The 26,940-nt window shown below is 40.7% G+C and overlaps 3 protein-coding genes across 6 annotated transcripts in view; 2 read left to right on the top strand and 1 right to left on the bottom strand.

The window, feature by feature from the left end:
* Positions 1–1,525: 1,525 nt before the first annotated feature.
* Positions 1,526–7,252, top strand: LOC135498094 (hepatocyte growth factor-like). Its single transcript, XM_064788267.1, has 9 exons — positions 1,526–2,000; positions 2,554–2,805; positions 3,202–3,459; positions 3,756–3,981; positions 4,456–4,568; positions 4,920–5,186; positions 5,540–5,750; positions 5,877–5,992; positions 6,349–7,252. Exons 1-9 carry the CDS (start codon positions 1,910–1,912, stop codon positions 6,582–6,584), a joined length of 1,770 nt encoding a protein of 589 aa, XP_064644337.1. The 5' UTR covers positions 1,526–1,909; the 3' UTR covers positions 6,585–7,252.
* Positions 7,253–7,267: 15 nt separating this feature from the next.
* Positions 7,268–12,997, bottom strand: LOC135498093 (CUB and sushi domain-containing protein 3-like). The gene is made up of 9 exons (XM_064788266.1): positions 12,878–12,997; positions 12,194–12,460; positions 11,929–12,042; positions 10,764–11,201; positions 10,190–10,525; positions 9,757–9,957; positions 8,955–9,392; positions 8,584–8,778; positions 7,268–8,308 (listed from the first exon to the last, which is right to left on the bottom strand). The coding sequence occupies exons 1-9, from the start codon at positions 12,954–12,956 to the stop codon at positions 8,289–8,291; spliced, it is 2,088 nt and encodes a 695-aa protein (XP_064644336.1). The 5' UTR covers positions 12,957–12,997; the 3' UTR covers positions 7,268–8,288.
* Positions 12,998–16,459: 3,462 nt separating this feature from the next.
* LOC135498021 (signal peptide, CUB and EGF-like domain-containing protein 3) overlaps positions 16,460–26,940 on the top strand; it is a 28,273-nt gene continuing 17,792 nt past the window's right edge. For 2 of the 4 annotated variants that reach the window (XM_064788145.1, XM_064788142.1), the window contains exon 1: positions 16,460–16,785. The gene's annotated coding sequence lies outside the window, so the exon portion shown is untranslated. Of the gene's footprint in view, positions 16,786–22,592; positions 22,623–24,455; positions 24,525–26,940 lie in introns of those variants that run through there. The other 2 variants (XM_064788144.1, XM_064788143.1) reach the window with 2 other exon arrangements.

The raw sequence follows: 26,940 nt of genomic DNA, 5'->3' as shown, positions 1-26,940 counted from the left end.
TTATGTAGTTTCACTCATTCCTTTCACCCTTTGTTATGATCTTTCGTGATGAGTTTCTCTAAAACCTCATCCGGAATTGATTTCAAAATAAGAAGGACTTTACTGCTCAAGGCCTGAATTGTCAAGTAATGGCCATACACCGGGAGAGTTTCTTGACATTTACAACTTCTTTGTCTTTGATACAGGGTGTTTACTATTAAATACCTTTGATAATAATTCTAAAGATGAGTTGCGTTTTTTTTATAAATATTTTTTTTTCACAAAGAAGTTTGCAAAGAAAGCCTCAAGCGATAGGATATGTTGTGACTTGCATTCATCCTGCTTCATTTAACTGACAGGCCTAAACCAGACAGCTGCACAAAGAGAGGATATTTCTGACTTTGCAGATTTTCATCATCATCTGAGGTAAGAATAGAGTAAAGATTTTCGAAGAAAAGCTCAGTTGCACATTCAAAAGTATCAAAAGTATCAGTCAACACTCTGTAATAACGATGGAACCTACACGTGTATGATAAGTTGCTTTTCATCACGGCCGCTACAAACAATTGCATCGCCGCTCACGGCATCATCGCATAAATACCAAATGCTTCGGGACCGGATTATTTACTTATGAAACCCAATCCATTGTCGCCATGTTAGGAACTTCCTCTTTTCATCGGTTTGACTTCCACGTCTCCGTGTCCTGGGGTTATGTACAGCAATTGTTTGCCATTTGTGAATGTTGTATGCGTATCTATTCTTGTCCATTACAAAGTCTATGCTGTCCGTGTTCATTATAATTTTCTTGTGGCACACGTAAATGGATTTTTTGTCGTAGTGCATTTATCAAACCTCATTTATAGTTAAGAGTACGTGTACTTGTATATCAGTCTATACAACGGCATTGCCGAAATTAATGTATAAATGCATTACACAATTGAAAATACAGTATTCAAATGCAGTTATAATTTTTTAACGAACGGAGGAGCCCTCCAAGAAAATGTGAGTCACAGTGTAAGATAACAGAAGGACCTTTTTCTCATATCTCCCGGATGTCCTGGTAACCATCACTACATGTAAACTCGGCAGTGTATGAACCTGTAACATCTCACCGGCATAGGAAGTAACAACTTGACATCAGACATTGGTCCATGAGATAGTGTGGCCTAATTATTTGTGACGAACTTGAACTAATTAGCGTATCCTGAGACCTAAAGAGGTTATAGGGCACAAGGACATAAACTTGGCGAAGGAGTTCGAGCATCCTTATAGTCATTCCAATACACTCATACGCAGTCGCACAAACATGCACATGCTTTGCATTGTGTGAGTATACTTAAAAATGAAGGTCCAAAGGTTTCGTTGTGGGAGGAAGGAGCAAGTTTGGCACGCGCCCGGGCATGCGTTATGCAATCCTAGAGAATACCAACCCAGAGTAAGTGGCCATCGTAACGACCCTCCTCTCCTTTTGTGGCCCAATAAATTGCAGTGGCATATGCAAATCGCGAGAAGAACATTTAAACGAGGGCGTTGAACATATCGGGAAGTTCATCTCAATTTTCTCTCTTAAGTGGCATTAGCGCTGTACAATAATACACAGCGATATACAGTAAATGCTATACTGTCTTTTCGGTAAAGTTAGTAGTTGGTGTGGACGGAAGGTACTGAGAAGTGTTAAGTGATCTTAAGTGCCGCAGGAATGGGATGATACTATGGATGGTGATATGAGTCATTATCCTCAAACAATACGCACAGCACGCTTGTTTGTATTCATTTGCGTGGAACTAATTTGATTGTGATAAAATTTCGCTAAATTTCGCGATTTAATTATTTCACTCTCAGATCACCTGAACCCTTAGAGTATCATTGTAACGCTTTCCAAGAAGCGGCTTTGAAGGTTAAGTTTTTGTGACATTTCGTCGGAGGAATTATGTATCATCGTGGAATTTCATTTTTGGCTATTCTGATTGTCGGTTTAGGAGATACATTACGATGGCCTATGCCCCAAGCAAGTGTCCCAGGTTGGTATATACACTACGCAGTAGCACTTACAATCCCAAAGTCTCATTTAAAGATTTGAAAGATAAGGCACGCCCTTTTTTGTAATACATGTACCTTTTACATTTGCATACAAAACGTATTCAGCTATAAAGCGAATTTCTCGGGCGTCTATGAAATCATGTGAAAATCTTCTTAGAGTTCGGCAATGATGTGATTGACTCTCGTCGTCTCGGAGCAAGAGTTTCCCCACGTACGTGTACATGCATATACAGTTTATCCAAGGCATTCTCGATTTTCTTCGAGTTTACCATCAGAATTATGCTGCGAGATGACAAGTGTACACCATCGAGCTTACCAGACAATGCTCCAAGTGATGGTACCAGTTTACCATTAAAATTAACCTTCGGGATGATAAGTGCACACTGTTGAGCTGTTCAGAGTCTAGAAATAAGTAGCTTCGTCATTATGAAGGAGCCACAGTAACATTTGTAAAGAAAATCAATATAGTTATGTTTCAAAAGTTTTCCTATGGTTTCATGCTGAGCTTTTATCTACGCCACGTTTCGATTCCAGTCCAATTGCAGCATTATAAACTTCGTTATGGCGACTGCCCAGGTGACGACATCAAGAAACTCGATGATGCAAACGTTACGATGTGCCAGGAAGTTTGCGATGCGCTGAGTGAGTGCCAAGCCTTCTTATTCGTAGCAACCCTGCCGTATCGGCCAGTGAGTGGATTTCGACCGTATTGTTGGCTGAAGCATAAAACATGCAAAGGTTTATTTTTCAAGGGAACGCGGTCTTACATGTATTACGATAAATTCGGTGAGTCTGATAATTTTCAATATTTGTTCGCACTTTATCCGTAGACGACTTTCTGAAATGATCGAGAGCCAAAACGACCTACGCATAAAAACATTCCGTATGGAATTTTGCTTTGGCTGCTCAAAAAGGACTGATGCTGGGCACATGAAATTAAACTGCAATTGATCTGTTCAATAATGACACGGCGGTTAACAATGTTATCATGGGATTGTGTTTTGTGAAAAAGAAAATCGAAACAACTTAGAGCCAAAACAACCTTTGTGACGTATTGCACTGTTCTCAAAACAACGAAACCTTACATAAAATAAATAAGCCATTTTTGCTCTGACCTCTCCGTATGCCATGGATCAACTACCGGAAAAGCCGAACTCCTAATTGAACTTCCTCTTTTTTCAGTGACACTTGCAAATTACACCAAACTGATGCGTGGTTGCTCCGCACCCACCGCGACCTCCATTTTTAATGCGACCTTGGACGTCTGCAAGGAGGCCTGTGACGACATGGAAAAGTGTAAGGCATTCGTTTACAACAATGACATCGGGAACAAGGCTGTGGCAAATGGCGGCACGAGATGTGATTTCAAGACAGACTATTGCACAAATGTTACGTGGACATTTAACCATACGTTCCTTTACACGAAGGTTAGTCCACAGGGTAGGTAATATCCTAAATCACCCCTCCTCTAAGGCATTGCTTTGATATCAACTTTGATTAGGACGTGGTGCGATAAATTCCCGTGCCAATTTTTCAATCACGGGTTTCAAGGCTGATCGGGGACCAAAAATTGGACCACTATGCGTCTTGGTGCTGTACGAGCCTCAAACCTACGACCTCGTTCACAAGTCTAACGCTCTTCCACTGTAGGCCACCTGACTTCTAACGAATATTCGTCGTTTAAAACAGAACATTAAGATATGAAGATATATTCAGAAAGACTTTTTTTCTCTCAGTAACCCGAGCAGTCCCAAACATAGACTGCATCATGAACACGATGGGCACTTTGGGGGGCCACTACATGGGAAAGCAGAATGTGGCGAATGGTGCTCACTGCTTACGGTGGAGTCAGCTGGCGCCAGGGGTACGACTGTCAAAACAGAGGGGTTACTTCTATGGCCGGCTCCCGGACCTTTCGATAGAAGACGCCGCGAATTACTGCCGTATGCCATCTAAGAACAGGTATATCTTCGAAGGTTTTTGCTCAAAATGCATTACATTATTTAGAAATTTCTGGACGTTGTAATATTGCCTGATGCTGTCGCGCGAGATGGTACGACGGAGATTTTGATCAATATCATTCTCCAAATCAGACATAATATTCAATCATATTCTCTTTGCCAGTAATAGCTTTCATGATATATCAATAACTGTGCATTATACATTGCGATTGCGCAGTGGAATCGGACTGAAAATCGCAGCGGCCGCAGATTCGTACTGTGCACTTGGGGGATAAAATGACCAAAAAAATGTCGAGGCCATTCGGCTTTGTTCGGAGGCACTGGCGGTGAATACGAGAGGGGACTTAACGACGCCATAAACAAATAGATTACCATATTACATGTACTATCGTTTATGTTCCAGGCGTTCTCAGCTTCTCAAATCACTCTTACACCAGCACGTATGTTTCAGTAATTGTATGCTGATCACTTTCAGACTCGGGCCTTACTGTTACATCCAGTCGGGAAGATTTAGACAGAAGGCGCGCTGCAACATACCGCTATGTAACTTCGACAACTCGACAAGTGACATCTTTTCCGACGTGACGGGTGAGGAATTTATTTTATATTTTGCCTTCTACACAGCAACGTTTTCTTATATGCTAGTAGAATCTCTGTAAGTCTAATTTTATATAAATCATAAAAATGAAATATGAAAATAAAAAATAAAAAATCTATACAAAAATTCAGTTATAAATTTTAGGAAGTGATTCTTGGCAAGCAGCGACTTTTTTGCCCAAGATGGAAAGCCGAACTAGCCTTCCAGTTGCTCACTATCGCATCCGTGTTATCATTCATGGCAACGCGGTCAACAACACTACTGGTTGTATAGCGAAGAACATTAGCAATGTACCAATCGTCATAACATGGGAATGAAAAATAAGACCTTGCTCGTTTTAGATGAAATCAACTTGGACTGCCTGAGCGGCTCGATGGGTGCCGACTACATCGGAACTGTTAACGTCACCATCAGCGGGAAACGCTGCAAAAGTTGGTCCTTAGTGAAAAACGTCACCGCTAGTAATTTCCCAGACGAGTCCGTGGAAGCTGCTGCTAGCTATTGCCGGAACCCCTTCCTACATGGCGACGGGCCATGGTGTTATATCAGTGCGGACGGATCGGAATGGGAACGATGTAACATTAAAATGTGCCCGCATTTAGTCAATGGTAAGGAGGGAGTGTCAAAACGGACCTTCGGGACAAGTTTTGCGAATCCTCGAAAATTCGAAGTCAGCCGCCGATTGAAACCATATTTCCGAGTGGCCCGCCACCCAATTATCGGCACAGAAAATGCCTCTGTACATGTTTAGATCAAATTTTATTTTGTGGATTCAATATTTCAAGCACCCCAATAAAACAATATTACCATAGTGGAAGCAATGAATTACTGGGCAACACCGAAACACAAATCTGTCTAAAATTAAGGAGAAGTAAAGTCCTTGAAGGCCTGCTTTGTTCAAAATTTGAAAACTAAACAATTTGTCCTCCCGTTTAAACTACCGAATTGACAATTATTGCAGAGACTAAATGCAAGCACACAACGCTCGGGGAAGACTATAGAGGCCGTCAGTTGATTGGTGCGTCGGGCAGGAGGTGCCTTTCATGGTGGCGAGTCAGGGAGGAGCACGACCGAAGAAACCTTTACGCGACCCGCCTGCAAGGTTGCCAAAACCCTGACCTTTCGCCGGAGGGCCCGTGGTGCTATACAGGCGGGAATCGGTCCGCTGACGGGTGAGTAGAATACTGCGCAAATTTTCGAACCTCGCACCTATTTTTCCGACTCGCCCAAAATTCTTGAATATTTAAATTTGTCGCTTTAATTTTGGCGGATTTCTCTAGAAAATTTATTTCCCGCAGGAGAACTGTGATTGGACCGCAGCGCGAGTCATGTGGGTTAGACTACTGCGAAGGGTTCATACCGCAGTGGCTACTGTATAAAACAACCACCAGCGAAACCGGAAATGAAGACAAAGGTAACGTAAAAAAAGCGCGCACCGTGAATGCAAGAACAATCCCAGTGTCAAAAAGTTGAATAAATTCGTGTGAAATTATTGTTATCATTATCATCATTGATTCTCATGTTAATCTCACTTAGTGAATCAGTTGTACAATTCCCGCAACCAAGACTTTACCGAGGGTTAGCCTTTTATCAGAAACTAAAGGCAATTCTGATTTTATGTATACTGGATAAGATTCTGACACCCCTGGTGGTGATGAGGCGAACGATTTCAAACTACTTTTTTCCTGACATCATAGTCTCTTTAACAATGTTCATCAGTGAAAATGAACTGAATCTAATTGTATTGTCATATTTTCTCCTACTTTTAAGATGTAGCCAAAGGCTCTCAGACAGAGGACAGCTCACGAACGAACCCGCTATGGCTCGTAGTCCCAGTTGCTATCTTAGTCGGTGTCGGCTCCATTGCTTTGTTGTTCACCTACCTCAAGAAATCCAATAAGTTGCGCAATCCTTTTGTGACCCGGATACAGCATACACGATTTGAAAACGAGGCTGATAGGGGATATGACGTCACTATGTCAGGACTTGACGAACAACCGTTTTGAAGTGTCTCGCCGCAGACTGTAGAAAGACTGTCTGTCCTCGCTCAGTTTCATTTTGCGGGAGTTTAAGCCTCGTCTTCATAAGACCACTTGTTGGACGTCTAGGGAAGATCGCCCAAAATTATGAAAGCTCAATGAGAAAGAGTTACAATGCTGGAATACGATCCACAAGCTGTGTAAAGGGTGATCGATTGATATAAGCTGCCTTAATGCTGTTGTAAGCAAGGCCACCGACAGAGGGACCGTTCATTTAGTGTTACGTACGACGAAATTCTTCTACAGCCACGGCGATGGAGATGTCTATTGTTTGAATCACTGAAAACAATAGATTTTCGATGTTCGGACTAGCTCTAGATAGTTGTCATACGAGTCAATTGAATTCAATGCAATTTATTCATCTTATCAGTGCCCATGAAGCTGTTACAGATATAAACATGTATAGATATTTAAAAAATGATATGCAATGCTACAAGATGAAAAATAAACTATGACGAAAGATATACCGCTACATAATAGACATTAAAGGTATTAATCAGGAGATGATGGAAATTACGTATGAGGTCTTGTTCTATCATTTTCTGATTAGCATGGTCACATATTAAATTTTTAATATCGATTCAATAAGCTACAACTAATAAGGGTTCATATCATAAATATATAACCTGCCAATTCGAGTAAAGGCAGGATGTTAAGGGATAGTTGAATTTAATTACCCACGTCTGTATATGAATTAAAAGCCTGCATCGACTGGAAATATTATATTTAAACATTGCATCCCGGGTAACGGACGGCGTATCACAAACAATAATAAATAAGTGGAACTCGTCTTCAACTGTATCCGATCCCCCTTACATGAAGGATAGTTTCTCCAGTTCTTTTCCTTTGGAATGTGTTTATATCTCGCAGACGCTGATGCAAGCTGGTGGGACCCAATTATCAGTTTTGTGAATAACTGTCTGTTTAGCATTGTTAATAAAAAAGAAATATGCCCCTCAAGGTGAAATGAAAAACGAAAATAACACGCCCATCCCTTTCATGCAGCGTGAAGGAAACGCGATATGAGCAGGTACAATTCCACCAAGTTTCTTAAAGGACAATACCAGAGAAGCCATCTCTTAAACGGAAGGCAAACTAACAAAGGTTTTGTCAATGTACGGAGTCAAGTGAATTGGTTGCCGATTCCCCCTGCCTATCCATGATAGTTCATATAGATCATAGGTGGCTCACTGGTATTCAAAGCCGAGATCATTTTCCCACATACAGGTACCTTGTTCGATAACACCATGAATCTGCGTGCGTATTCATTGTGGTACTTGCGTGAGTATTCAATGTGGTGCTTGCGTGAGTATTCAATGTGGTGCTTCAAGTTCGTATACCGGATACGGGCCGCCGGAGATTGTCAATAGACTCACCGGAATTCAAATATGTTTACACCGGCCCGGCATTGTTTGCCGCTATACTCCTCCTAGGTTTTAATTGTGGATGTGACAAAATACATCTATCGATTATTTCAAGTTATCTACGTATAAAATGTTCGTTAAAAACGACATTGGTCGAAGAAAGGAATGAATTCGATCACAGCTTCGCCTGTACAATCTGTGTACCGAATACCGCAACGAGTCTAAGCAAAAAATCGTCAGACATAGTTCGCTAAAATGTGCATCATCCTCAGAGAATGTACGACTCACAACTGCTAAAGATGCATCATTAGAGGCCAGTCCGCCAATCTACAAGGAGAGAAAACAGTACTTAAGTTGTTTGGTAACAAGAGAATGGTTTATAAACCAAAAACATTTCCGAACAAAAGTAAGATAAACAGGGTGACTTCAATGCGAGTGGAGATGCTTTTGTAATAAGATGTGCGAGCTATGCACAAGTTTGCCAATTGCGCTAACTACCAGCTGGCAACATGTGATCTGATTTTAGCAGCACGATATAGGCTTCCGAATAAATACAGGGGTTTACTCAGTATGTGACATCGCTTATCATAGGCCATACTTACAGACGCATCGCGGTATCTTGCCAACCCACGAGCCCTTCTTGCCGCAGACCACCCTTGTTATATTGGTGCCTCCAGGGAAACTTAAGCCAGTAGGGCAGCCCAACTCCAACTTGTAGTCCGTCGGGTAATGCTTAGCAGGGTTTCGAAGAAGGACATTCGAAGGTTTTCGTAGGTCCTCGCTGCTACAGCCGAGTGCTGGAATGAAACGAGCACACGCTTTACCTTTTTGAAAGTGATAACAGAAACATTTCAATCTCATTCGAACACAAGACTATTTAACGGGTTCCTCTGTAGTCCTTGCATGGTATTTCTCTACTGCGGCTGGTCCATAACACTCTCCTGATACGGTTCTGTTCCCGAAAAAAACTAACCAGTGTAACTCATGTTGAAGTAGCCATTCTCTTCAAAGATGTCAGACATAAACTTTATGTCAACAGTGTGGGCGGCAGAGGTGAATTCCTCTCCGGCGTAGACGTGGCTACCGCAGAGCATGAAGTCCGTTTGCGAGGATGTAGCTCGCTTGGAGCGTGTTTTTTTTTGTCCAGCGGCAACTGTAACTGGGGTAGTGGTTGTAGGTGTTGTCGCTGCTGCTTTCGTGGTATTTACAGCCTTTCTCTCCACTCCGCCAAGTGTGATGTAGTCGTTCGTACAAATGCTTTTGATATCTTCAAATCTGATGCGGATGCGTTGTCCTGGCTTCGCCTTGATGGTCCACCTGCACCGGGTGTTCCTTGGGTAGGCGCGGGGATAGCCAGGACTGGTCACGTAACCCTCTGGGGCTGTCAATGTTTCGTTACAGACGGTGTATCCTGAATGCAAAGAGAGTGAGGAAGAAAGGAATGTAGTAATCAGGCGTTGAAAGGTGTCAATTCTCATAAAAAAATATACATGCAAGCTACCTTATGATGAGTGGTGAACTTACTTACCAGTGAACAACTTACCATCTAGTGGGGGAAATACGCACAGCATTTCCTGCACAGAACTATGAGAAAGAGCTTACGATACTGGTGTGTGGCTCTAACATGGAGCATGTCTGAGGCGAATAATGATTCTTACGCTAAATGAAAGGGGACAGAACCATGAAATAACACCAGGGACCTGCACAGTCTAATTAAGGTCTAATGCATATACCGCGTATCATGTACTTATACCTTCCTTTTTTCAATAACTTACCGACGCAGTCTGGTATGTGGCCGAACCAAGTGTTATCAGGCAGGCACCTCAGGTCGACCTCTCCAACCTTACTTGGGAAGACGGTACCGTGCTTACATCCGACTTTCAATTTGAATCCTGTTCGTATAATTTTGTCTTTAGGTTCGTTCAACATCACCGAGTTCACAGGGATTGAAAGCAGTTGCAGGCTGCAACCGATGACTGAAAGAGGAAGATGAGGAAACTTGAATAAGGTATAGAAATGCAATTACCAGAGGGGGATACTACAGCCCTATGATATTCCAACCATTTCAATCTATGGAGTGATTTGTTTCTAAATTGGTACGGGTACGTCATACGGGTGCGATTCGTTTCCAAACTGATAAGGATAATGTTTGCGGGAGAATTTTTTTCTCGATTTGTCGCAACTCGCTACCAGAGAAAATATACGTACCGGAATAATTCATCAGGAATCCCTTCAGGTTACTGAAAGTGCTCGTACGGAACTTTACCACGAGTTGATTGGACGTGCTGATGAAGCTTCTCCCGGTCACGGAATCGCCGCATAACAGTTCCGTGTTATTTGAGCCTCCGTTCACCCCTGATAACATGATATAGTCGTTGGTGCAGTTGCTCTTGGTGTCGCCAAACTTAACAGAGATTCGTTCACCGGGCCGCACCTTGATAGTCCATGTGCAATTGGTGTTGTTCCTGTAGGGGGTCAGCGGATAACCCGGGCTGACCAGGGCGCCTGTACGGTTGTAGACATCACCTTTGCATGCTGGAAATTCTGCAAAGATAGACAATTGCAAGATGTTGTTACAATTTTGAGCACTCAAGTGATACGAATAAAGACCAGTAAACGCTTTTACACCATCATTCACTCTAGGCCTACATATACAACACCTAGCATAATGATGGTGTAGAAGCATTTTTGGGTCTAAATATATAGTTTGCGACCTTCGACAAGTCAATTTACTTTGATTTCTTGTTTCTTTGTTTGATATATAAAGATAATGTAAATGTACCTGAAATACGGAATACCACGTCATCCTTGAAAGCTACCTCCTCAACCGCTTCAAAGTCGAAACAAACATGGCTGCTGTTTGTCAACACGAGCGGCCATTGCTGCTGCAGAAATTTGTCCGGTGTCTGTCCTGTTATCATTATATAGCGGACATCCAACTCGGTCTTTGTGACATCCTTACACTCCTTCACGTATCGGTAACCATAATTATATTCGTATCGCGACTTGAAGGAGCACTGGTTTACTATGGTCGTTCTCTGGCCAGTAACAAGGACCCTGTCCAGCGACGTCGCATTCTTCAAGGTCATTTGAAAGTCGACTACCGTTGAGAAGTTTGCTATCGTTGCGTAACAGCGTTTGTGACTCCTTATCGTGAAGGTCTTGTACCCGTAGTACTTCAATGGGCGGGATTCGGTGACAACTTTCTTACTGCAACTGTCTGAAATTTAAACACTATGAGCAATCAACGTCATTAATAGTAAAGTGTAGCGCAGAAGAACTAATTAGGCAACTTTCGGCACAGATCTTGCAGTATCTATGTAAATACTATTAACAGTAGGCAGCAGAATTTGTGCATCCACGTGGCGCCCCTTCATTAAAGTGCACCCAGTTCAGATACTATCTAACAGCTACCTCCGCCTCGGAGAAATAAATGCTATAGGAGTTTTTCACTGTCAGGTATTTTCATCCACTATCATTTTCAGTTAACAGAAAGCAATTTGAATGTTTATCATGTAGTGTGAAATACCGCTAATGATTTTATTTGTCAAAAAAAACTTTCCGAAAGTTTTCTAGAAAACCTTTAAAAAGTTAAGGAACTGACGATGGTTGCAATTAATGTTATTCGCCTTTCACTGAAGTTGCAGCTGTAAAAAGTAAAGTTCGTTTGTTATAGTGTCACCCCTGATGAAAGGGCACACAGCCAGCTTTGGCTTACGGGAAACTGTTTACTTCCAAACTATCCAAACTACTAATTCTAATGCCAGACGCATGGGGAGAACGAAGTTTGTACCCATATGTTTAACTAGCTGAGGGCTAACAAACCCGCCGCATCAGAAAGAGGTTACCATCGGGCCTAGAACCTTCGACCGTCCGTTCACGAGACGATTGGGGTGGGGGTTTATCCATCACCTGGGCATCGGAAACGCCAGGAATTGGAAACATACCTTCATACTTGTACTTAAAGCTTCCCCATTCTTCTCTGGAAGCCTTCTGTAGGAGTTGGAAACACACAATGGTGTTCTTCTGAATGTTCCATTGGTCAGGGGTGTCACTGCTCACTAGAAAAAAGAAAACAGTAAAACAGGTTAATAAAAAAAATATTAAATCATTATCAGGGAAAAAACGGAATGTGGAGATGTTATGACGAATTTTATGCGAAAGATATCGCATCATGACCATGCTACGAATTTATTTCACCTAATTGCTTACCCTTGATCGTATGGTTATTGTATATCTTCATAATCCTATCCTGGGGAATTTGCCGTAGGTCGTCCTCACAGGGTGAGTCTCCACTGCGGACTGTATTAGTTTGTGGCTTGGTGTAAAAGATCACCCAGGCGTCGCGGTTGAGGTTCATCTCCTGAACTTGAAAAGTCCCAAACTTCTCCTTGGTACCAACTGTGTAGTTCCCGGTCAGTAAGTAGAAGATCGTGTTCTTAACATCATAGGGAGTGTCCCGTGGTGTTTTGACTTCCACTGCAATTGGAAAAGAATACGGTCAATTTAGATAGGCATTTGACTCTTTTAGCTGGCCTAAGGGGGAGAAACAAGGTCATAACACCTAATTGACGCGCAGCAGTATATAGTGGCACCCAGACATGCCCGCAGGTCGTGATGGTGAGAATGATTCCTCCAGGCAGCCGCGAACGCAGAAGGATATAGAACTTCAAAAACAGGGATTTACTTTCTTCCGATATATGGATATTTGAATCCTTTTAAAGAGATAAGTGATCAGGCCTATGATTTGCAGGCAAGCCACAGGCTTGATTATCGACATCTTAAAAGGATTTCACCCGCCTATTTGGTACTCCATTATACGGAAATAATCATTCAAGATATTGTGTTAAATCTGCTTCTTGAAATTTAGATAGATACTTGTATATGAAAACCTACCATAAGCTCCCACTGTTGCCACATAAACCACAATGAAGGCTAGAAAGATAATTTCCATCTTCGGAGCGCAGAAACCCATCGTCGAGCTCTCAAAAAGTCTGCGCAGAAAATGCCGCGATATCAACGAACCCCTGGCCCCTGGTAACGAGACCCGTGGTGGCGATGGCCTATATACCCGGAAACTCTAGTCTCTTTTATTTGGCTTAATTCTTTAGGACGCCTTAAAGTTGTATTCGGTCGGACTGGTGTAATGGTCTGGAAACGATTCGGTACGGTTACGAAAAATCACCAACATTTGTAAAGATATGTAAAATAAGAATACCCAGGTCTGATAACCTGCCTTAACCCATGTATCGCAGGCCCGATATCTGACATTTTAGGATGGATTTTAAAGTATGCACAAAATGCTATTTAGAAATGTGTAAGTTAGTGTACTTTAAACTTTTAATGTCAGGTTTAATCGTACCTAGATTTGAAGAGACACCGACTGACCCCCATGAAACGCGTTTTATGGGGATCAGTAATCGTCAAACTTTGTCCTGACGACGCTCACGCTGCTCAGTTGGTGTATCTTCAGAGATCTTCCTGTCCGCCAAAGAAAACAAATGTAAAACAGTTTGCTTCGATGCTTTTGGGAACAACAAGCAGTTCGCCTGCAAATGTATTTTTAGAACGAACAGTTTTTTCAAACTTATTGAAATTGACTAAAACACCCAAACATTTGAGGACAAATTAGTACACTCTATTTTATTGTCATCTGAAGTCACTTCACTTTGCCAGGAGAAGATATCGACACAATTCAACTCAAATGTCATTGTACGGCAGAGGATACGGCTCAAGAATGATCTCTGTTTTAACAGAAAAGCTCAACGGCTCGAACTGTATTATATGTTCAGTATTTCACTTCAAGTGACTGTTTCTTAGTCATAGGACTTCGAAGTTTTAAATGAAATAGAATAATGCTATTTAATTGAGTGCAGTTCGTCTAAAGACAACAGTTGGTGCGTCTTCCAAGTCAGGACGGCTAGACGGTAGTGTCGTTAGAATTAATGCAGATACATGTACGTACACCATCGTTTTTTTTTAAATAAACGTATTCATATTTCAGGACAACTTGGAAGAGCTCCATTGGCAAATATTTGAATATCTCTTGTTGGCTGTAGAAAACAAGCTGGAGATGAATAACACACCGATTTCTCTCGCTTGTTTTCTTTACCCAACCGTTTCTTTACAAATAGAAAAAATGATCAACTGGCATAGGCCTTTGCGGATATTTAGGTCAAAAAACAAAAAAATTGTGGTGGTGGTGGTGGGGGGGGGGGATTAAAAGCTTATTTATTACCAGGATAAACATAGTTTAATCAGTGTCCCTGGGCAAGACACTTAACCCTGCAGTTGCTTCTCTCCACCCAGGTGTATAAATGGGTACCGGTTGGAATGATCAGCTAGTGCGCTGAATTGACGGCAGCCTTTCTGAGTTCTACTGAAAGGTTTCAGGAGAGACCGGGGTAATAATGTAAAGCGCTTTGAGCGGGCAAACGGCCTGGATACTGCGCTATATAAGACGCATCATTATTATTATTATTATATGATATATTTTGCGCATTGAGAAAGCTGTGTGTACATGGTAGACAGTCACACCGAGTTCTCTAGTTTGTTTTCTATACCCGACCGTTTCTTTACAAATAAAAAATGATCAACTGGCACAGGCCTTTGTGAATATTTAGCCATACCATACAAATGCCATGACTGTCAATTCTAAGATGCCTCAAATTTGGCTGTGCATTGGCCTATCTTCACAGTCAAGAAGAAAGTTGTCTACTTTGATACCAGCCGAATCAAGTACATTCATGCTAACTTTCTCACCATGGGTGACTTTGCTACCGTTCGGATACAGTAGAACCTCTCACCACATATTACTTCGAATGCTGAGCTGGCAATACCAGTACCACAAAAATCTGTTGTTGGAAAACTCCCAACATTTACAAAAGTAAAATGGGTCTATGCGTAACCGTGGTATTGCGATACTTAAAAAAAATCCCGTTACAAGCATGTTATGCAATTATAGTTTCGCGTGTTAATGTTGATCGTTCGTCTTTTCTTGGTTAAGCCTTAGAAATGCAGCTGTCGATGGCGAGGGTCCTTTCCCTATTGTAGAAAAATGCCTAGTGCGGTTTCCAGCAACGCAGGAAAAATTCCCATACCTGACACGGGAAGATGTTCCAAGGTTCTCCAACCCGAGTACAGGTTACGAAACATATTGTATACAAATGAGATCATTTGATTCAATTTAGGCCGAAGGTGTTGACACTAGTCAAATAATAGCCCATAAGGCCGCTTCAACCGACTTAATAACAAAACCGGATCATGACCATATTGGGTAATAGAACATGAACTCCTGCATAACTTGATGAATACAGTCACCAACCCTCCGCACCTTGGTTGATAAGCATCCCATAATCAAAACAGTCGATTTGCTATGCCACTTTCAAAATAGTAGCAGAACAATGCATTATATCATTGGCAACAACTCATTCGGCTGGAATGTCAAAGTTAACACAAAAGCTGGCAAAACTACCAATATTGCTGTTTCACAAGTCGTAAAGAAAGCCATGTTGCCTCACAATGTAACAATGTACTAATTTCCTATGGGGCTGAAGTCGGCAGTTGCTAAATATGGAGCCCCGCCCACGGTAATTAGTACTAGTAGAGCAGTGGGTAAACAACAAATAAGACGGTAAACATATCCAATATGAATGACTTGAGGCATGACGCAGGTGGTGTCCGTCGGCTAAAACACCCCAGCTTTCGATGTTACGATATTCCGTCATCTGTACATTTTACATAAGGAATTTCTTTCGCGGTGAATTTAAACCCTTTCTTCTGGAGACGTAAGACACGATATTGTCACAGATGAAATGATACATTAACAAATGGTTGGCGAAATAAAGCCCCATGTCTTCATAAATTAGTGGCCTTGCCATACATTGCGAACATTTCAGTATTGTACTTCGGTTGCGTACCCATCGACGGAAAAAACGCTCAGGCCAGAGACCTCTATTAGCCAGCGTGTACATTCTGTGTACATTTTAATGAATATAGGTTGGTGAAAAAAGTACACCTAGGGTGCTTTAATTCCCACCAAATTTTATATGTGTTATGAAGAGGCTTTTATCGAAATAATAGTAAAAATTCAAAACCTTTCAATACCGATTGCCTGAGAAAAATTGATTTGTGTACAGCATTGCCATCAAATCGTCACTCGCGGACTAATATGGGCCCATTAGAATACAAGTTCTAAACTGGCCAGTGAGACAATATTTCCTTAAATTAATTATCAAAAAGTATATCCCTGTTATGGCCTGGCTCTGTAGATTAAGAATCCACCAAAGATTGAAGAATAAATCCACTTTCACCTATCACAGTCATGTATGTTACCAACCCCCACGAAACAACTTCCATCGAGTCGGTAGGCCAAAACCGGCAGTGGCAAATTATGAATGTAATGAAACACAAAAGATGACGTCATGGAGTACCCACCTTGTGGCAGCTTATTCTTGGCATTCACCACTTTGTCTCGCAATGACACCACGCGCCCTGATTCATTTCTACTGAACAGAGTGTAACTAACACGCCCACTGTCTAGGTAACAAGTCGGATATAAACGGCACGTGAAGTAGATTGACAGAGAAACCGCGGAGTGCGATTTGCTGTGAGACGACGAAAAACTTTGACGAAAACCTAGAGAAAAAATACGCGAAGGGATAAGGCAACGTTGCGGAAAACTGTTAACATTTTGTTCGAGAGTGGAACATTTGAATAATTTCGTTAAGGGGCGTTATTTTTTCAGAGGTATTTTGACATCGTAGGATAGATCGTTCCGCTGTGGAGATTAAACTTCGATCCAGGTAGGACAGTTGTCTTATTTCGGTGATTAAATTAGAATGTGGCGTAATGTTGAAGAAACAACGGTTCGGTTACATCAGTTATTTCTTATGAAATCATTAAGATTGACGACGGCAGTAATGAAAGTTATTGATATTGTAAAGGAAAGCGTGGTCCTTCTTTGTGGTTTTGCTTGCACTGGGATGTGATAAGGTAGCGATCGTTATGTTTTGTCTATTTTGCCTCTATTATCAAAAACACAATTAATGGCATATTGCACGCTTCAGGCTCGATTGTTTTTTTACTCGCATCGAAAGTGTTTTAGCTATGTTTGGAAGGAAATGCCGGTGAATTAGTTTTCATTCAGCGTGTAACCTGTTTTATCAGGAAGATGTACGTAACTTTAGAATATGGCTCCATTAATTTCGTCATTAGGCCTATCATTTGTTGTCTTTCGAACGTCGTAGGCCTTCTTGTATCGGTAAGTTAATATTGGCAGAGATGGTTCTCATTTCGTAATATTCTGACATTCATATCGAAACTTGCCAACGAACTTTTTAACTATCTGCGCCAGGTGTAGGTGCTACTCTTAAATTTTCGCGGATTTCGCTAATAACCTCCTGATTCGCGAAATTAAACATCTTCATTGAAAAATAATTTGAAAAGCAGAAAGAAAGTTCCTAGTCCGCCAAAACAAAAATCGTTATAATTTCGCCCCATTGTATATTGAGACCTCATGGACAATATTCACTTTTGTGTATGTAGCATGTAATTTAACAAAAATAAAGCATTCATCATTGAGTTGCATTCTTGAACACAATCAATCCGAGAGGCAAGACAGGCCACGTGCTAAAACTGCAGCTGAAGTGTTAAGATGCATAACGCTTTATGTCATTTTGGAAGAAAAAAATTAGCCGATTATCCGGATTTTTGGTGAGACAGTAATCTATTTGAAGCTTTAGGAAAAAAGCCGATGTACTCGATCAAATATCAAAAATGTCTCTGGAGCATTTTTCATTTTTTATCTCTTTAGATCCTGTGCACAAGATCCCACCTTACATGACTGCTTTACAACGTGTGAACATTTTTTTTCAAAAAGCAATTGAATTTGAACAAGACTCGTTTCCTCGCGGGCGACTCAAAGGTGAAGATTTGCCATGGAGTAAAAACTACTCCCTAAGCTTTCTTCTTCAGTCATTGGATGTCATTGTATCATTTTAATTCCTCGAGCCAGGAATGCGAAATGAAAGTTCTATAGCAAATATCGTGTCAATTATACAAGACAAGTATTGGCAATATCGATAGTTCGTGTATGCCCCGATAAATGGCCTCTTGATTACTTGAAATAAAAATAAGGGTGTTTTTTTCTTCAAAAATGTGTATTATTTCCACACTCTTGATGGTACCAAATTATTTACGTACAAGTGGTTCAGTACTGAGTAGCAAAATCAAGCTGTTATCTGTATCTGTCCTGAGGGAAACATCATTCGACATCACTGCACACACTTGATAAATCGCATGTACAAAAAAAAAACGTATACTTTTGTCATAGCGGAATCACGGCCTTTTTTTCAAAGTAACGGCATGATTGGACCTCATGCACTGGTTTTAATATTGCTCATGGAGAATAATAACTACGCCAAAAATCTTGATTGTTGAGTTCTCAGGACCAACCTGTGCATATAAACAGATGGTTTTGTGAATATACTTTTAGGCCATTTTGTTATCCCCCTTTCACGATGCTACGTATCCCTCTTTCACGGGCCCCTGACATACGAGCAGCAATAGGCGATTTCTTCAAGCAATGTACTTGAAGTTTTCCATGTCTTCCAATGTTTATGATACTTGGAATGATTTTGATGATGAATTGATTTTAAAAATGACCTTTCTCTCGTGGCTTACTCCAGTTGTCTGTGAAAAGGGGATAACAAAATGGTATTTTCGCACACCATATGAATATACATGTACTTTCGCACACCATCTGTTACCATAGCATACTGCAAACCTAGATAGATCTTATCACTTTTTCTATTGTTAACCCCTGTTAGAATAATATATCGCCCAAAGTGTGACTTCAGGAGAAAATACGTTACGAATGATTTCTTGGAAACCCGGTACTATTTTTTTGTAACGAAGAATGAAAGTGAATCTGAATAGCAATAGAAACAAATACTATTGTGGTTATCTTTAGTTACGATGTTTTTTTTCTATACGGGCACATTAGTCGTACAAATAAAAACACGTTATGAGTGAATATGAACGTAGATGTGTACAATATTTGTATGAGTTTTATTTGCATTAATGAGTGATTACAATGGATTAATAGTATTTGACAATTGTCTTGCTGAGGCACCAGGAAATGAGATAGTCGTACGCTGTAACACCTGGTCTCATTCATTACCTTTTAAACATGTTCCACACCTGGCGATTGCAAAATGTTTTCGTAGCATTCATCATTCACTTCTGATTCATTTTATTCAAACCGAGATGTATTCAGACTTTTAATCGGATCGAGAACTACATCACGTAAGTCTCATTGGCATGGGGTTCTGCAAGCTTGCCTAACGGAAATAATTGCACATTTCAATCGTTGATATTTCTAAACTTCTTACAATTTTATTTTATTTGTAAAAAAATCCCAGCATACATCTTCAGACGTGTACATGTTTAGTGCATATGAACTTTGCCAATCACAGTTTGAATGGCCAACGTTAAGAACGAAATTCGATAAATTTCGGTGCATGAGTCTCCGAGATAATCGACTCTTAAAGTTCGGAAAGTGTTTTCTGAATAACCCGTTATATCAAGTGTTATGGTTATGGAAACAATAGCATCTTCTCTTCCTGTACCGCGGCGAATCCAGGAGTTATAAATTTATGATAAAACAATTACCTCCCTAAAAACTCCCTCCCGAGAAAGAAGCCGTGTGGATATTGTTGCGGTGATCGTTTTTATTTCGAGGTCATTAGACAATGCTCTCGCTTCCTGAACACGCTGCTGAATACATCCTGTCGTAATTGTCCTTAAATCATGTACAGTCGCATGTAAACATGACAATGGCGCTTCGTAGTTTTTAACAGCTCGTATTAAAAGTACTGCGTATGATTCACTTATCATGCAGTCATCAAATTTCTATTAATTTTTTGTAGCTAGCAGTGTTAACAACTGGGCTTTGCAAAGCCAAACTCTGAGAACAGAATCTGTAAGCTTTCGATTACACTATCGGTTTACTAGAAGTTGGCATATCTCGTCGTCCTGACTTAGAAATGTTGTTAAGTCAAAGTGAACCACGTACCATATCAATACGTTATGCAAGGCCATACCTCAACACAAGGACTGCATTGGTGTGTATGCGCGCGTGCATTTAAACGAGAGCTGCTGATTGGAAGGCCAACCTTGCACCAGCATCCACTTCAAGAATCCAGCTCAAACATTGACCTCAAATCATCGCGACTGGTTATTGACATTGGCAAATCATAAGCTAAGGAACGACTTTTTGGGCAGCTCAGTTTCCCGCGAATCAAATTGCCTGATTTAACCAGCCGCTGGTCAAAGCGGTGGCACATTTGATGGGCGAAAAAACGTGATGCTAAGATCCTTGGTCCTATTATGACATTCGACTCTCCCAATGTTGTTTTCCTTTGAGATAATGTTCAAAGTTAGGGTAATTGGCATGCAGTTTCAAAAGTCAGATCTGATAATAGATTGCGTCTTATTTGAGAATAGGACACTTGAAAATCATATCGTGAGGATAACAATGATGTAAAAATATTAAGAAAAGTATAAAGAACTGAAGATTTATATAATACCATTGAGAGCATGTTGTGTCTCTCTCTGTGCAAGCTAAGCACGATTTGACTGCAAAATTCTGAAGGAAAATAGCGAATTATCATGACCTCGTCAACAAAATCTACCACGGTCTTGTCGGGTTTTTGTACCTTTGGACCAACATGGTTCTAATAATTGATGATCATTCCCCGAGTAACCTTTTTAGTTGGAACACGGATGGTATTTCAGTGCTTCTTTCCAACATTGTACGATATACAGCTTGAGAGACCATGACTGGCATTAAAGGTGAAATAGATAAAAACGTGTGAATCTGTCTTTCGGTCCCCTCAAACAATGAGAGGAAACACCCAGAGACGGAAATATAATGGACACTAAAAACGTTACACGGGAAACTCAATAACAACATATAATTCGGTATATTATCTATTCTGCAGTTTCGTAACGGATACATCTTGCACATGCATATTTAACTGACGCAGAGCGTGAGAAAAAAGATAGAGTTTCTGAAATCAGGAAGGTTGTTTTTAATGGTTTAGAATACAAAAAATAAAACAAAAACACATGAATAATGCATCAGATCTACCGAAATTAAAGTACTTCGTGCCAACACATGCTGCTAGTGATGTAAAGTAGTGACTTATAACCACTGAACTTGCATATCACGTACAAAGCACTCGATGACTTTTGCTTAGTAAAGTCTCATTCAAGATTTATGCGTGAGGTACTTCGTTTCATTGAATACGCAAATCATGAAGATTCAGTCAACGCTCCCACCGTGCATCATCGGCTATGCTTGGTGCTATTTCGTTCCTTAAAGGTCAAGTCTGACAATCTTCAATTTGCTTGTTTGACACGTGTTGCGTTAATAAACTATATTTTTGGCATTTCCAACCAGAAATATCTATTTGCTTTCAAAACGTCAGTGAATACTTGAAAGCTTATGGAATATGTGCCCATATTTTTGTCCTCAAAGGTTAATCTTTGGTTAATGATATCAAGTCGGCTATTCAATCGTTAACGTGAGTGACATCTACTGCTGCTGCCCACCATCACGACCATTATCTCTTCGGAAAGTGGACATTCTGATTTCATTGGTGGTTTAATGAATGAGTCTAACACAAATCTCGCAATATTGCCGATAGTACACAACTCTTGTTGACCTTCGCAATTAAATATCTTAGTTGTTGAGAAAATGTGGCGACAAATCGCTGGGAAGTTTAAAGTTACCTGGCATGGTTCAAATCATGTTTGGGTAACGGATGTGCTGTGCTCGCAATAGCCATGCTCTCTTCTCACTGGGCAAGACACTCATCTATATAGGCTGTGCACCAAATCCCAAAACGTGTCTTTCGTGATAACACATGGGGGCTGACTTAATTTTAGAATCGCTTCAACTAGACACAAACTCTTACCCTTCTACTCGATATCTCTTTGTGTTTTAAAGAAAACGTGATAATTTTCAATGGTTTTTGCTGTTTTGCCCAAACTTAGCCAAAGTAGAACCTGTCCGTGACCTTTTCGAATCTATCTCTTTTTTATAAGGATAAGGACAGATATCGTTGACCTCTTCAAACACAATCTGGTCCGTCTTGGCTCCTGCCTATTGTATCTTATTAAGGACTTAAGATGAACACGGAGAGACAAAAGGTTCTGGCGAGTAATTTTACTATTTTTGTAAAAGGAACGACGGGGGATAATTGAATTTACTTGCAATTGGTTCTGTGAGAAGAAAACTCGATGAAATGTCGAAGGCCGAAGAAGCCACATATGCGATACTTAATGAATGGTCTCTTAATTGTCCATCAGGCTTGAGACGGTCGACGGGAAATATAGCATAGTGTACATAAAAGAGTTATGATTCATGACCAAAATTGTTTTTGAAAGCGAGCGAGTACAACATCCGATGGATGGCACTCTAAGGTCATATTTCACCGGTTGGCATGTGCATTTAGGATATCGTTTCAACATGACAAACCCTTGTTACATTGGAAAGTAGTCAAAAAATTCAAAAACTGGATCTTTTGATGAAGGATTGCCCTTCAGCACTTAAGTTTGTTACATGACACCAAACGTAAGTTCAAACAAGAAAAGGCCTACTTCTTTCGTAAAGAGGAAAATGTCAACAATTCAACTTCTGAATCGGGATACACAGCTGGTGTACCTTTATCTCGCGTTTTCCGATTTTCCCCCATTTGCCAATATTGTACATGTACTCAAAAATGTGATAGAGTATTTGCAAATCTGAATTTAGAACTTGTGTGTAACAGGATATAATGCATACAACCATGGTGTATATAGGTCCGTGAGACTATTATACTGAGTAATGTCCTTGTGTATTGTGGTTTTATACAGTACACTTTGAACGAAACATTACTTTCCAATGTAGACCGTTTTTATCATTGGCATTTAGTCTCTTTCTGAAACAGTGTGGTTTGAAATACTCTCTGAAGGAAACAATATGTCCAAGTGTATTCCGTTTCAATATTGCGTCATATTGCGTCATTTTCTGGTATGTAAACTCTGACTTGACACGCCCTGAAGGAAACTTTCCAATGTGGACTTTCCAATGTGGACGGTTTTAATACGTCGCTTACAATCCGTGCAATGTACACACAGAGTTGTGTGCATGAGCATATACCTGAAAGAATATTGGCACATTCGAACCAAAATAGCCCACGGACATTGGAAACAAATCACCGTGTTAGTTCCTGTTACAAGTTAGTGTGGCCACCAGTAACATGACTAATGAGTTGTCTGACCAAAGAGTTCGGCATACGATTACTTAGCCAACATATCAATGCCCAATGCAGCTGTAACAGGAATCCCTTAACAGTCCCTTAACCATGATAGAAATTATCCATTCATGAGCTTCCAACCCATTTGTTTTTATTGTATTCACCTGGTCTTCATTTAAATGATTGCTCGTATGTATCGCTATTACTCTGCGAACGAATTTGCCTCTCGGAAAGACTTTATAATTACAATACAAATGGAGGCTATCACGATATTGTAGCTGTACTCCCCATGACTAGCCAAGTTTTGCTAAAGAAACCCACGCAAAAAGAAGTTATGAGGGGGGACTTCACCTTACGTCAGACCTAGCATACCCATGTGATGCGATTTAATTTTAGCATTAAACATACCGAGGGAAAATGAATATAGATGACTGACGATCATTGCTTTCCCTTCCACAAACCTGACATCACTTCAGGTTGAATATTGGTTCCAGCAAATGTGTCATAGGGTGCATTCCTTTTTATGTCTCCGGACTCCCCACTGCAGTATGCTACTTCGTACAGCACCTCAACCTTGGGCGAAATGACAACGGCTGCCGAGGCTGCCTTTTGACTCCGATGAAAAGCCACTTAAAATAAATATATACTTGGTATCAGCATTCTGAATAAGAGGGACGAAGATATTAGCACTCGATCATCCCCTCGAACACGATGATTCCAAGAGTCAGGATGTTGAAAAGCGCAAATTCATTGAGAGAATTAGCGACTTCCTTGCAATGGATTGCATGTAATGACTCAATTAGCACTTGTACTAATGAAACATGTAGAGCACGTTTATAGGAAAATGGGGGTATGAGCAATGGCTCTCCATTAACAATGAAGCCAGCCATCAAATGGACCACATCAATAATCACAGGATCTCTCCAATAAGTCTTGATTCACACCAGGACATGTTGTATTTGTTCTAATCAGAAAAAGAACCGATCTGTTAAGAATTTCGCCCTATTCCGAGGACCATTAAGAGTACTTGTTTCCCAGCATGCTTTTAAGGAAATACGACGTTGGTGATTACCTCTTCCGGTCACAGACTCTATTGAAATTCCAAAGCATCACTTCGTAACAAGCAAATGGTCTTGTATACGTCTAGGCAAATTTCAATCTCCCTGCAACTTCTAAATTCTAAACGGTTGAGGATTACTCGAGAATACCAGTTAATTTTTATTCTGCTATAGCTTAAGGTAGGTCTCCCATTTATCAAATAGCCCTTTCTGGAAGCTGGCCTCTAGTTAGGGATAGGCATGATTTCGCACTTTGAAGCCCGAAGCCCGAAAAATCCACATTGCCGGATTAAATGTGCTAAAACCTGGTCATTAACTACGCCCTCCCCGAGGAAATATGTGTCCGATAACTTTTTGACTTGAGTATTTACTTTTTCAACGAATCCCTAAAAAACGCTTCGGGTCCTGTCACATTGTCAGAAATGTTGGGATGACAACGTGTGGTAAAAGACTATTTATGATTAGTTGAGCCCAGGGGATTTCTATCATCATATTGCCAGAAATATGCCTGTTTCCATCGGGAAACTAACTCTCGTTGGTGAAATAAAGACGGTCATGACAATGAGAAGGAAATATCCCAAAGAAATTGTTTGTTGTTCGTTTCGTATCATCAGAATAGTAGCAGTTCTTGATGATACAGACATGACAGAGGGCCTCCTCCCGCCAACATTTCGAGCAAAATATGTAGTCCTCTCTCTGTCATGCTACCAGGTCTTATCTGGGTGGAGATGAGCCGTCGCCCCGTATGGGCACGTTCACATTGACCCTCGCCTCTGGCAGACTTTGAGCATCGTCCAGGTGAATAATGGTACTCGTATATGTGTGCCATATTGGTTTAGGAACATTTTGGTCTTCCATTTGGCACTCGGGAGACTTTATTGAATATTTCAATCAATCAAATTAAAGTAAAAAATGCATCTTGTAAATGATTTGAAACTTTCAGGAAATGAATATACTGATAAGCTCTCGATTTATCTAGTTACTTTTGTCGAAAAATTAAATATCAGTGTCACGAGGTTCATTATTTCTGGTTATTTCCTGCCTTTGCCTACTCCATTAGAATTGTTTCATTTCTCATCTGAATTTTTCCGTGATTTTTTTTGTGGGTGGGGGGGGGCGGTCTGCCCGATATGTTGTTTCTAATCATGCAGTACCCAAGGCGAGATATCTGTTTGTCTTAGATAGCGCCGCACTATTCTGGTTTGATCACAGCATAATTGCGCCATCGTATCAAATTATGACGTCATAACACCCTTGACCAATACAATGTTGCAAATTACCCGAAAAAAACCCTTTTTTTCTTAGTACTATCTTCTTTTCTCTTTTGGTCAAAGGTCCGATATTACTTCTAAATTGTCTCGGTATGGGCCGTTACTTACCCTTGAGAAGTAAGCTACTGAGTTATCCTGAGAAGATAAAAGGCGTCTGATCCAAGAGGTGCATTTTCAAAGGTCAGAACAACAAACAGCATTTTTCTTTGAATCTGCATCAATTCGAAGAGAAGCCTCTTCTTGATCTAAATACTTGTAGTTGGACAATTCCATCATACGTTTGGCCAGTGACACCTAAAGATGCAGGGAGTCATTATTCATGTCAGCAAATACTTTTAACCGCCAAAAATTCCACGTATTTTTGCGAAAAACGAAGATTCGCAAAAACCCACTAAATTTGGGTGTTTATCCCGATAATTATTTTTATCCCGCTGTCGAAGTTTGCAATGTCCAAGGATAGTTACGTCCGGGTAACGAAAGATAATATTATGTGCTATCTCTGAGCTATTGGCGGTCATGGTCTACATGGAACAATATACGTTTACCATACTCCGTCAAAATACATTATGGCCGGGTACCTTTTTCCAGGGGGACATTTTTTACTTCTACACCAGTCTTCCGAAAGACTATTCCCCTTTATCAAAGTTTCGATCGCCGGACCAACACAGTAAGGCTGTGTCACCAAAAAGTGCCACGTACTTGATACTGGCTGATAAGCAAGGCGAACAGGACAAGCTAACGAAGTCTCGATCTGTGAGCAAAGAGCATGCCTACAAGACGGTTGAACGCCCTACCACGTGCTTTTCATACGTTGCAAAACATTCTCGGCGTTGCGTGGGTTCTCTGTCTCTTTTTTATCCAGGTGTTAAGAAGCAAGCACTGAGTCGTAACTCGAGTAATTAGCGGTAGACCTTCTGATCTCACAAGCGGAACATTGGTGATCTACACGCGTGGTCCTTGTAATCATAGGACTCTGGAAAAGATTGATGAATTATTGAATAGCTTTTGCCTTCAATTCCAACGCGAGTGTAGCTACCTTGGCTTTCTGTAAAACATTTGTTAAGTAAAAAGTTATACAGAGGTCAAGCAAACCTTAATTTTAAGGGTAGAATATAGGCACCACAGTTTGGCAAGAACCTGAAAACCTAGTTCTCTTTTTACCAGAGAACATACTCCTCCTTGAAATTGCCATTCACTTCATTTTACTAGAGTTTCGTTTACCGCTTTTAAAAATAAGACGATAAGCATTTGATATTAAATGAAGGAAGTGACTACTTGGCAAGCCCGGCTTACCAAACAGCGACTTTTTCTTGTCCTGAATGGAG

This window comes from Lineus longissimus, chromosome 13 (genome assembly GCF_910592395.1).
Source record: "Lineus longissimus chromosome 13, tnLinLong1.2, whole genome shotgun sequence".
Lineage (NCBI taxonomy): Eukaryota > Metazoa > Nemertea > Pilidiophora > Heteronemertea > Lineidae > Lineus > Lineus longissimus.
The sequence above is the reverse complement of the archived record's forward strand: the minus strand, read 5'-3'. Positions and strand labels throughout refer to the sequence as shown.

Bases quoted from the DNA above. Each gene is read 5' to 3' on its own strand.
- LOC135498094 (XM_064788267.1), top strand. From the start codon at position 1,910: ATGTATCATCGTGGAATTTCATTTTTGGCTATTCTGATTGTCGGTTTA. The intron at 2,806-3,201 runs GTGAGTCTGATA...CTCTTTTTTCAG, and splicing joins CATGTATTACGATAAATTCG to TGACACTTGCAAATTACACC. The intron at 4,569-4,919 runs GTGAGGAATTTA...TGCTCGTTTTAG, and splicing joins CATCTTTTCCGACGTGACGG to ATGAAATCAACTTGGACTGC.
- LOC135498093 (XM_064788266.1), bottom strand. From the start codon at position 12,956: ATGGGTTTCTGCGCTCCGAAGATGGAAATTATCTTTCTAGCCTTCATT. The intron at 12,461-12,877 runs GTAGGTTTTCAT...TTCCAATTGCAG, and splicing joins GGCAACAGTGGGAGCTTATG to TGGAAGTCAAAACACCACGG. The intron at 8,779-8,954 runs GTTAGTTTTTTT...GTTTCATTCCAG, and splicing joins CTTCAACATGAGTTACACTG to CACTCGGCTGTAGCAGCGAG.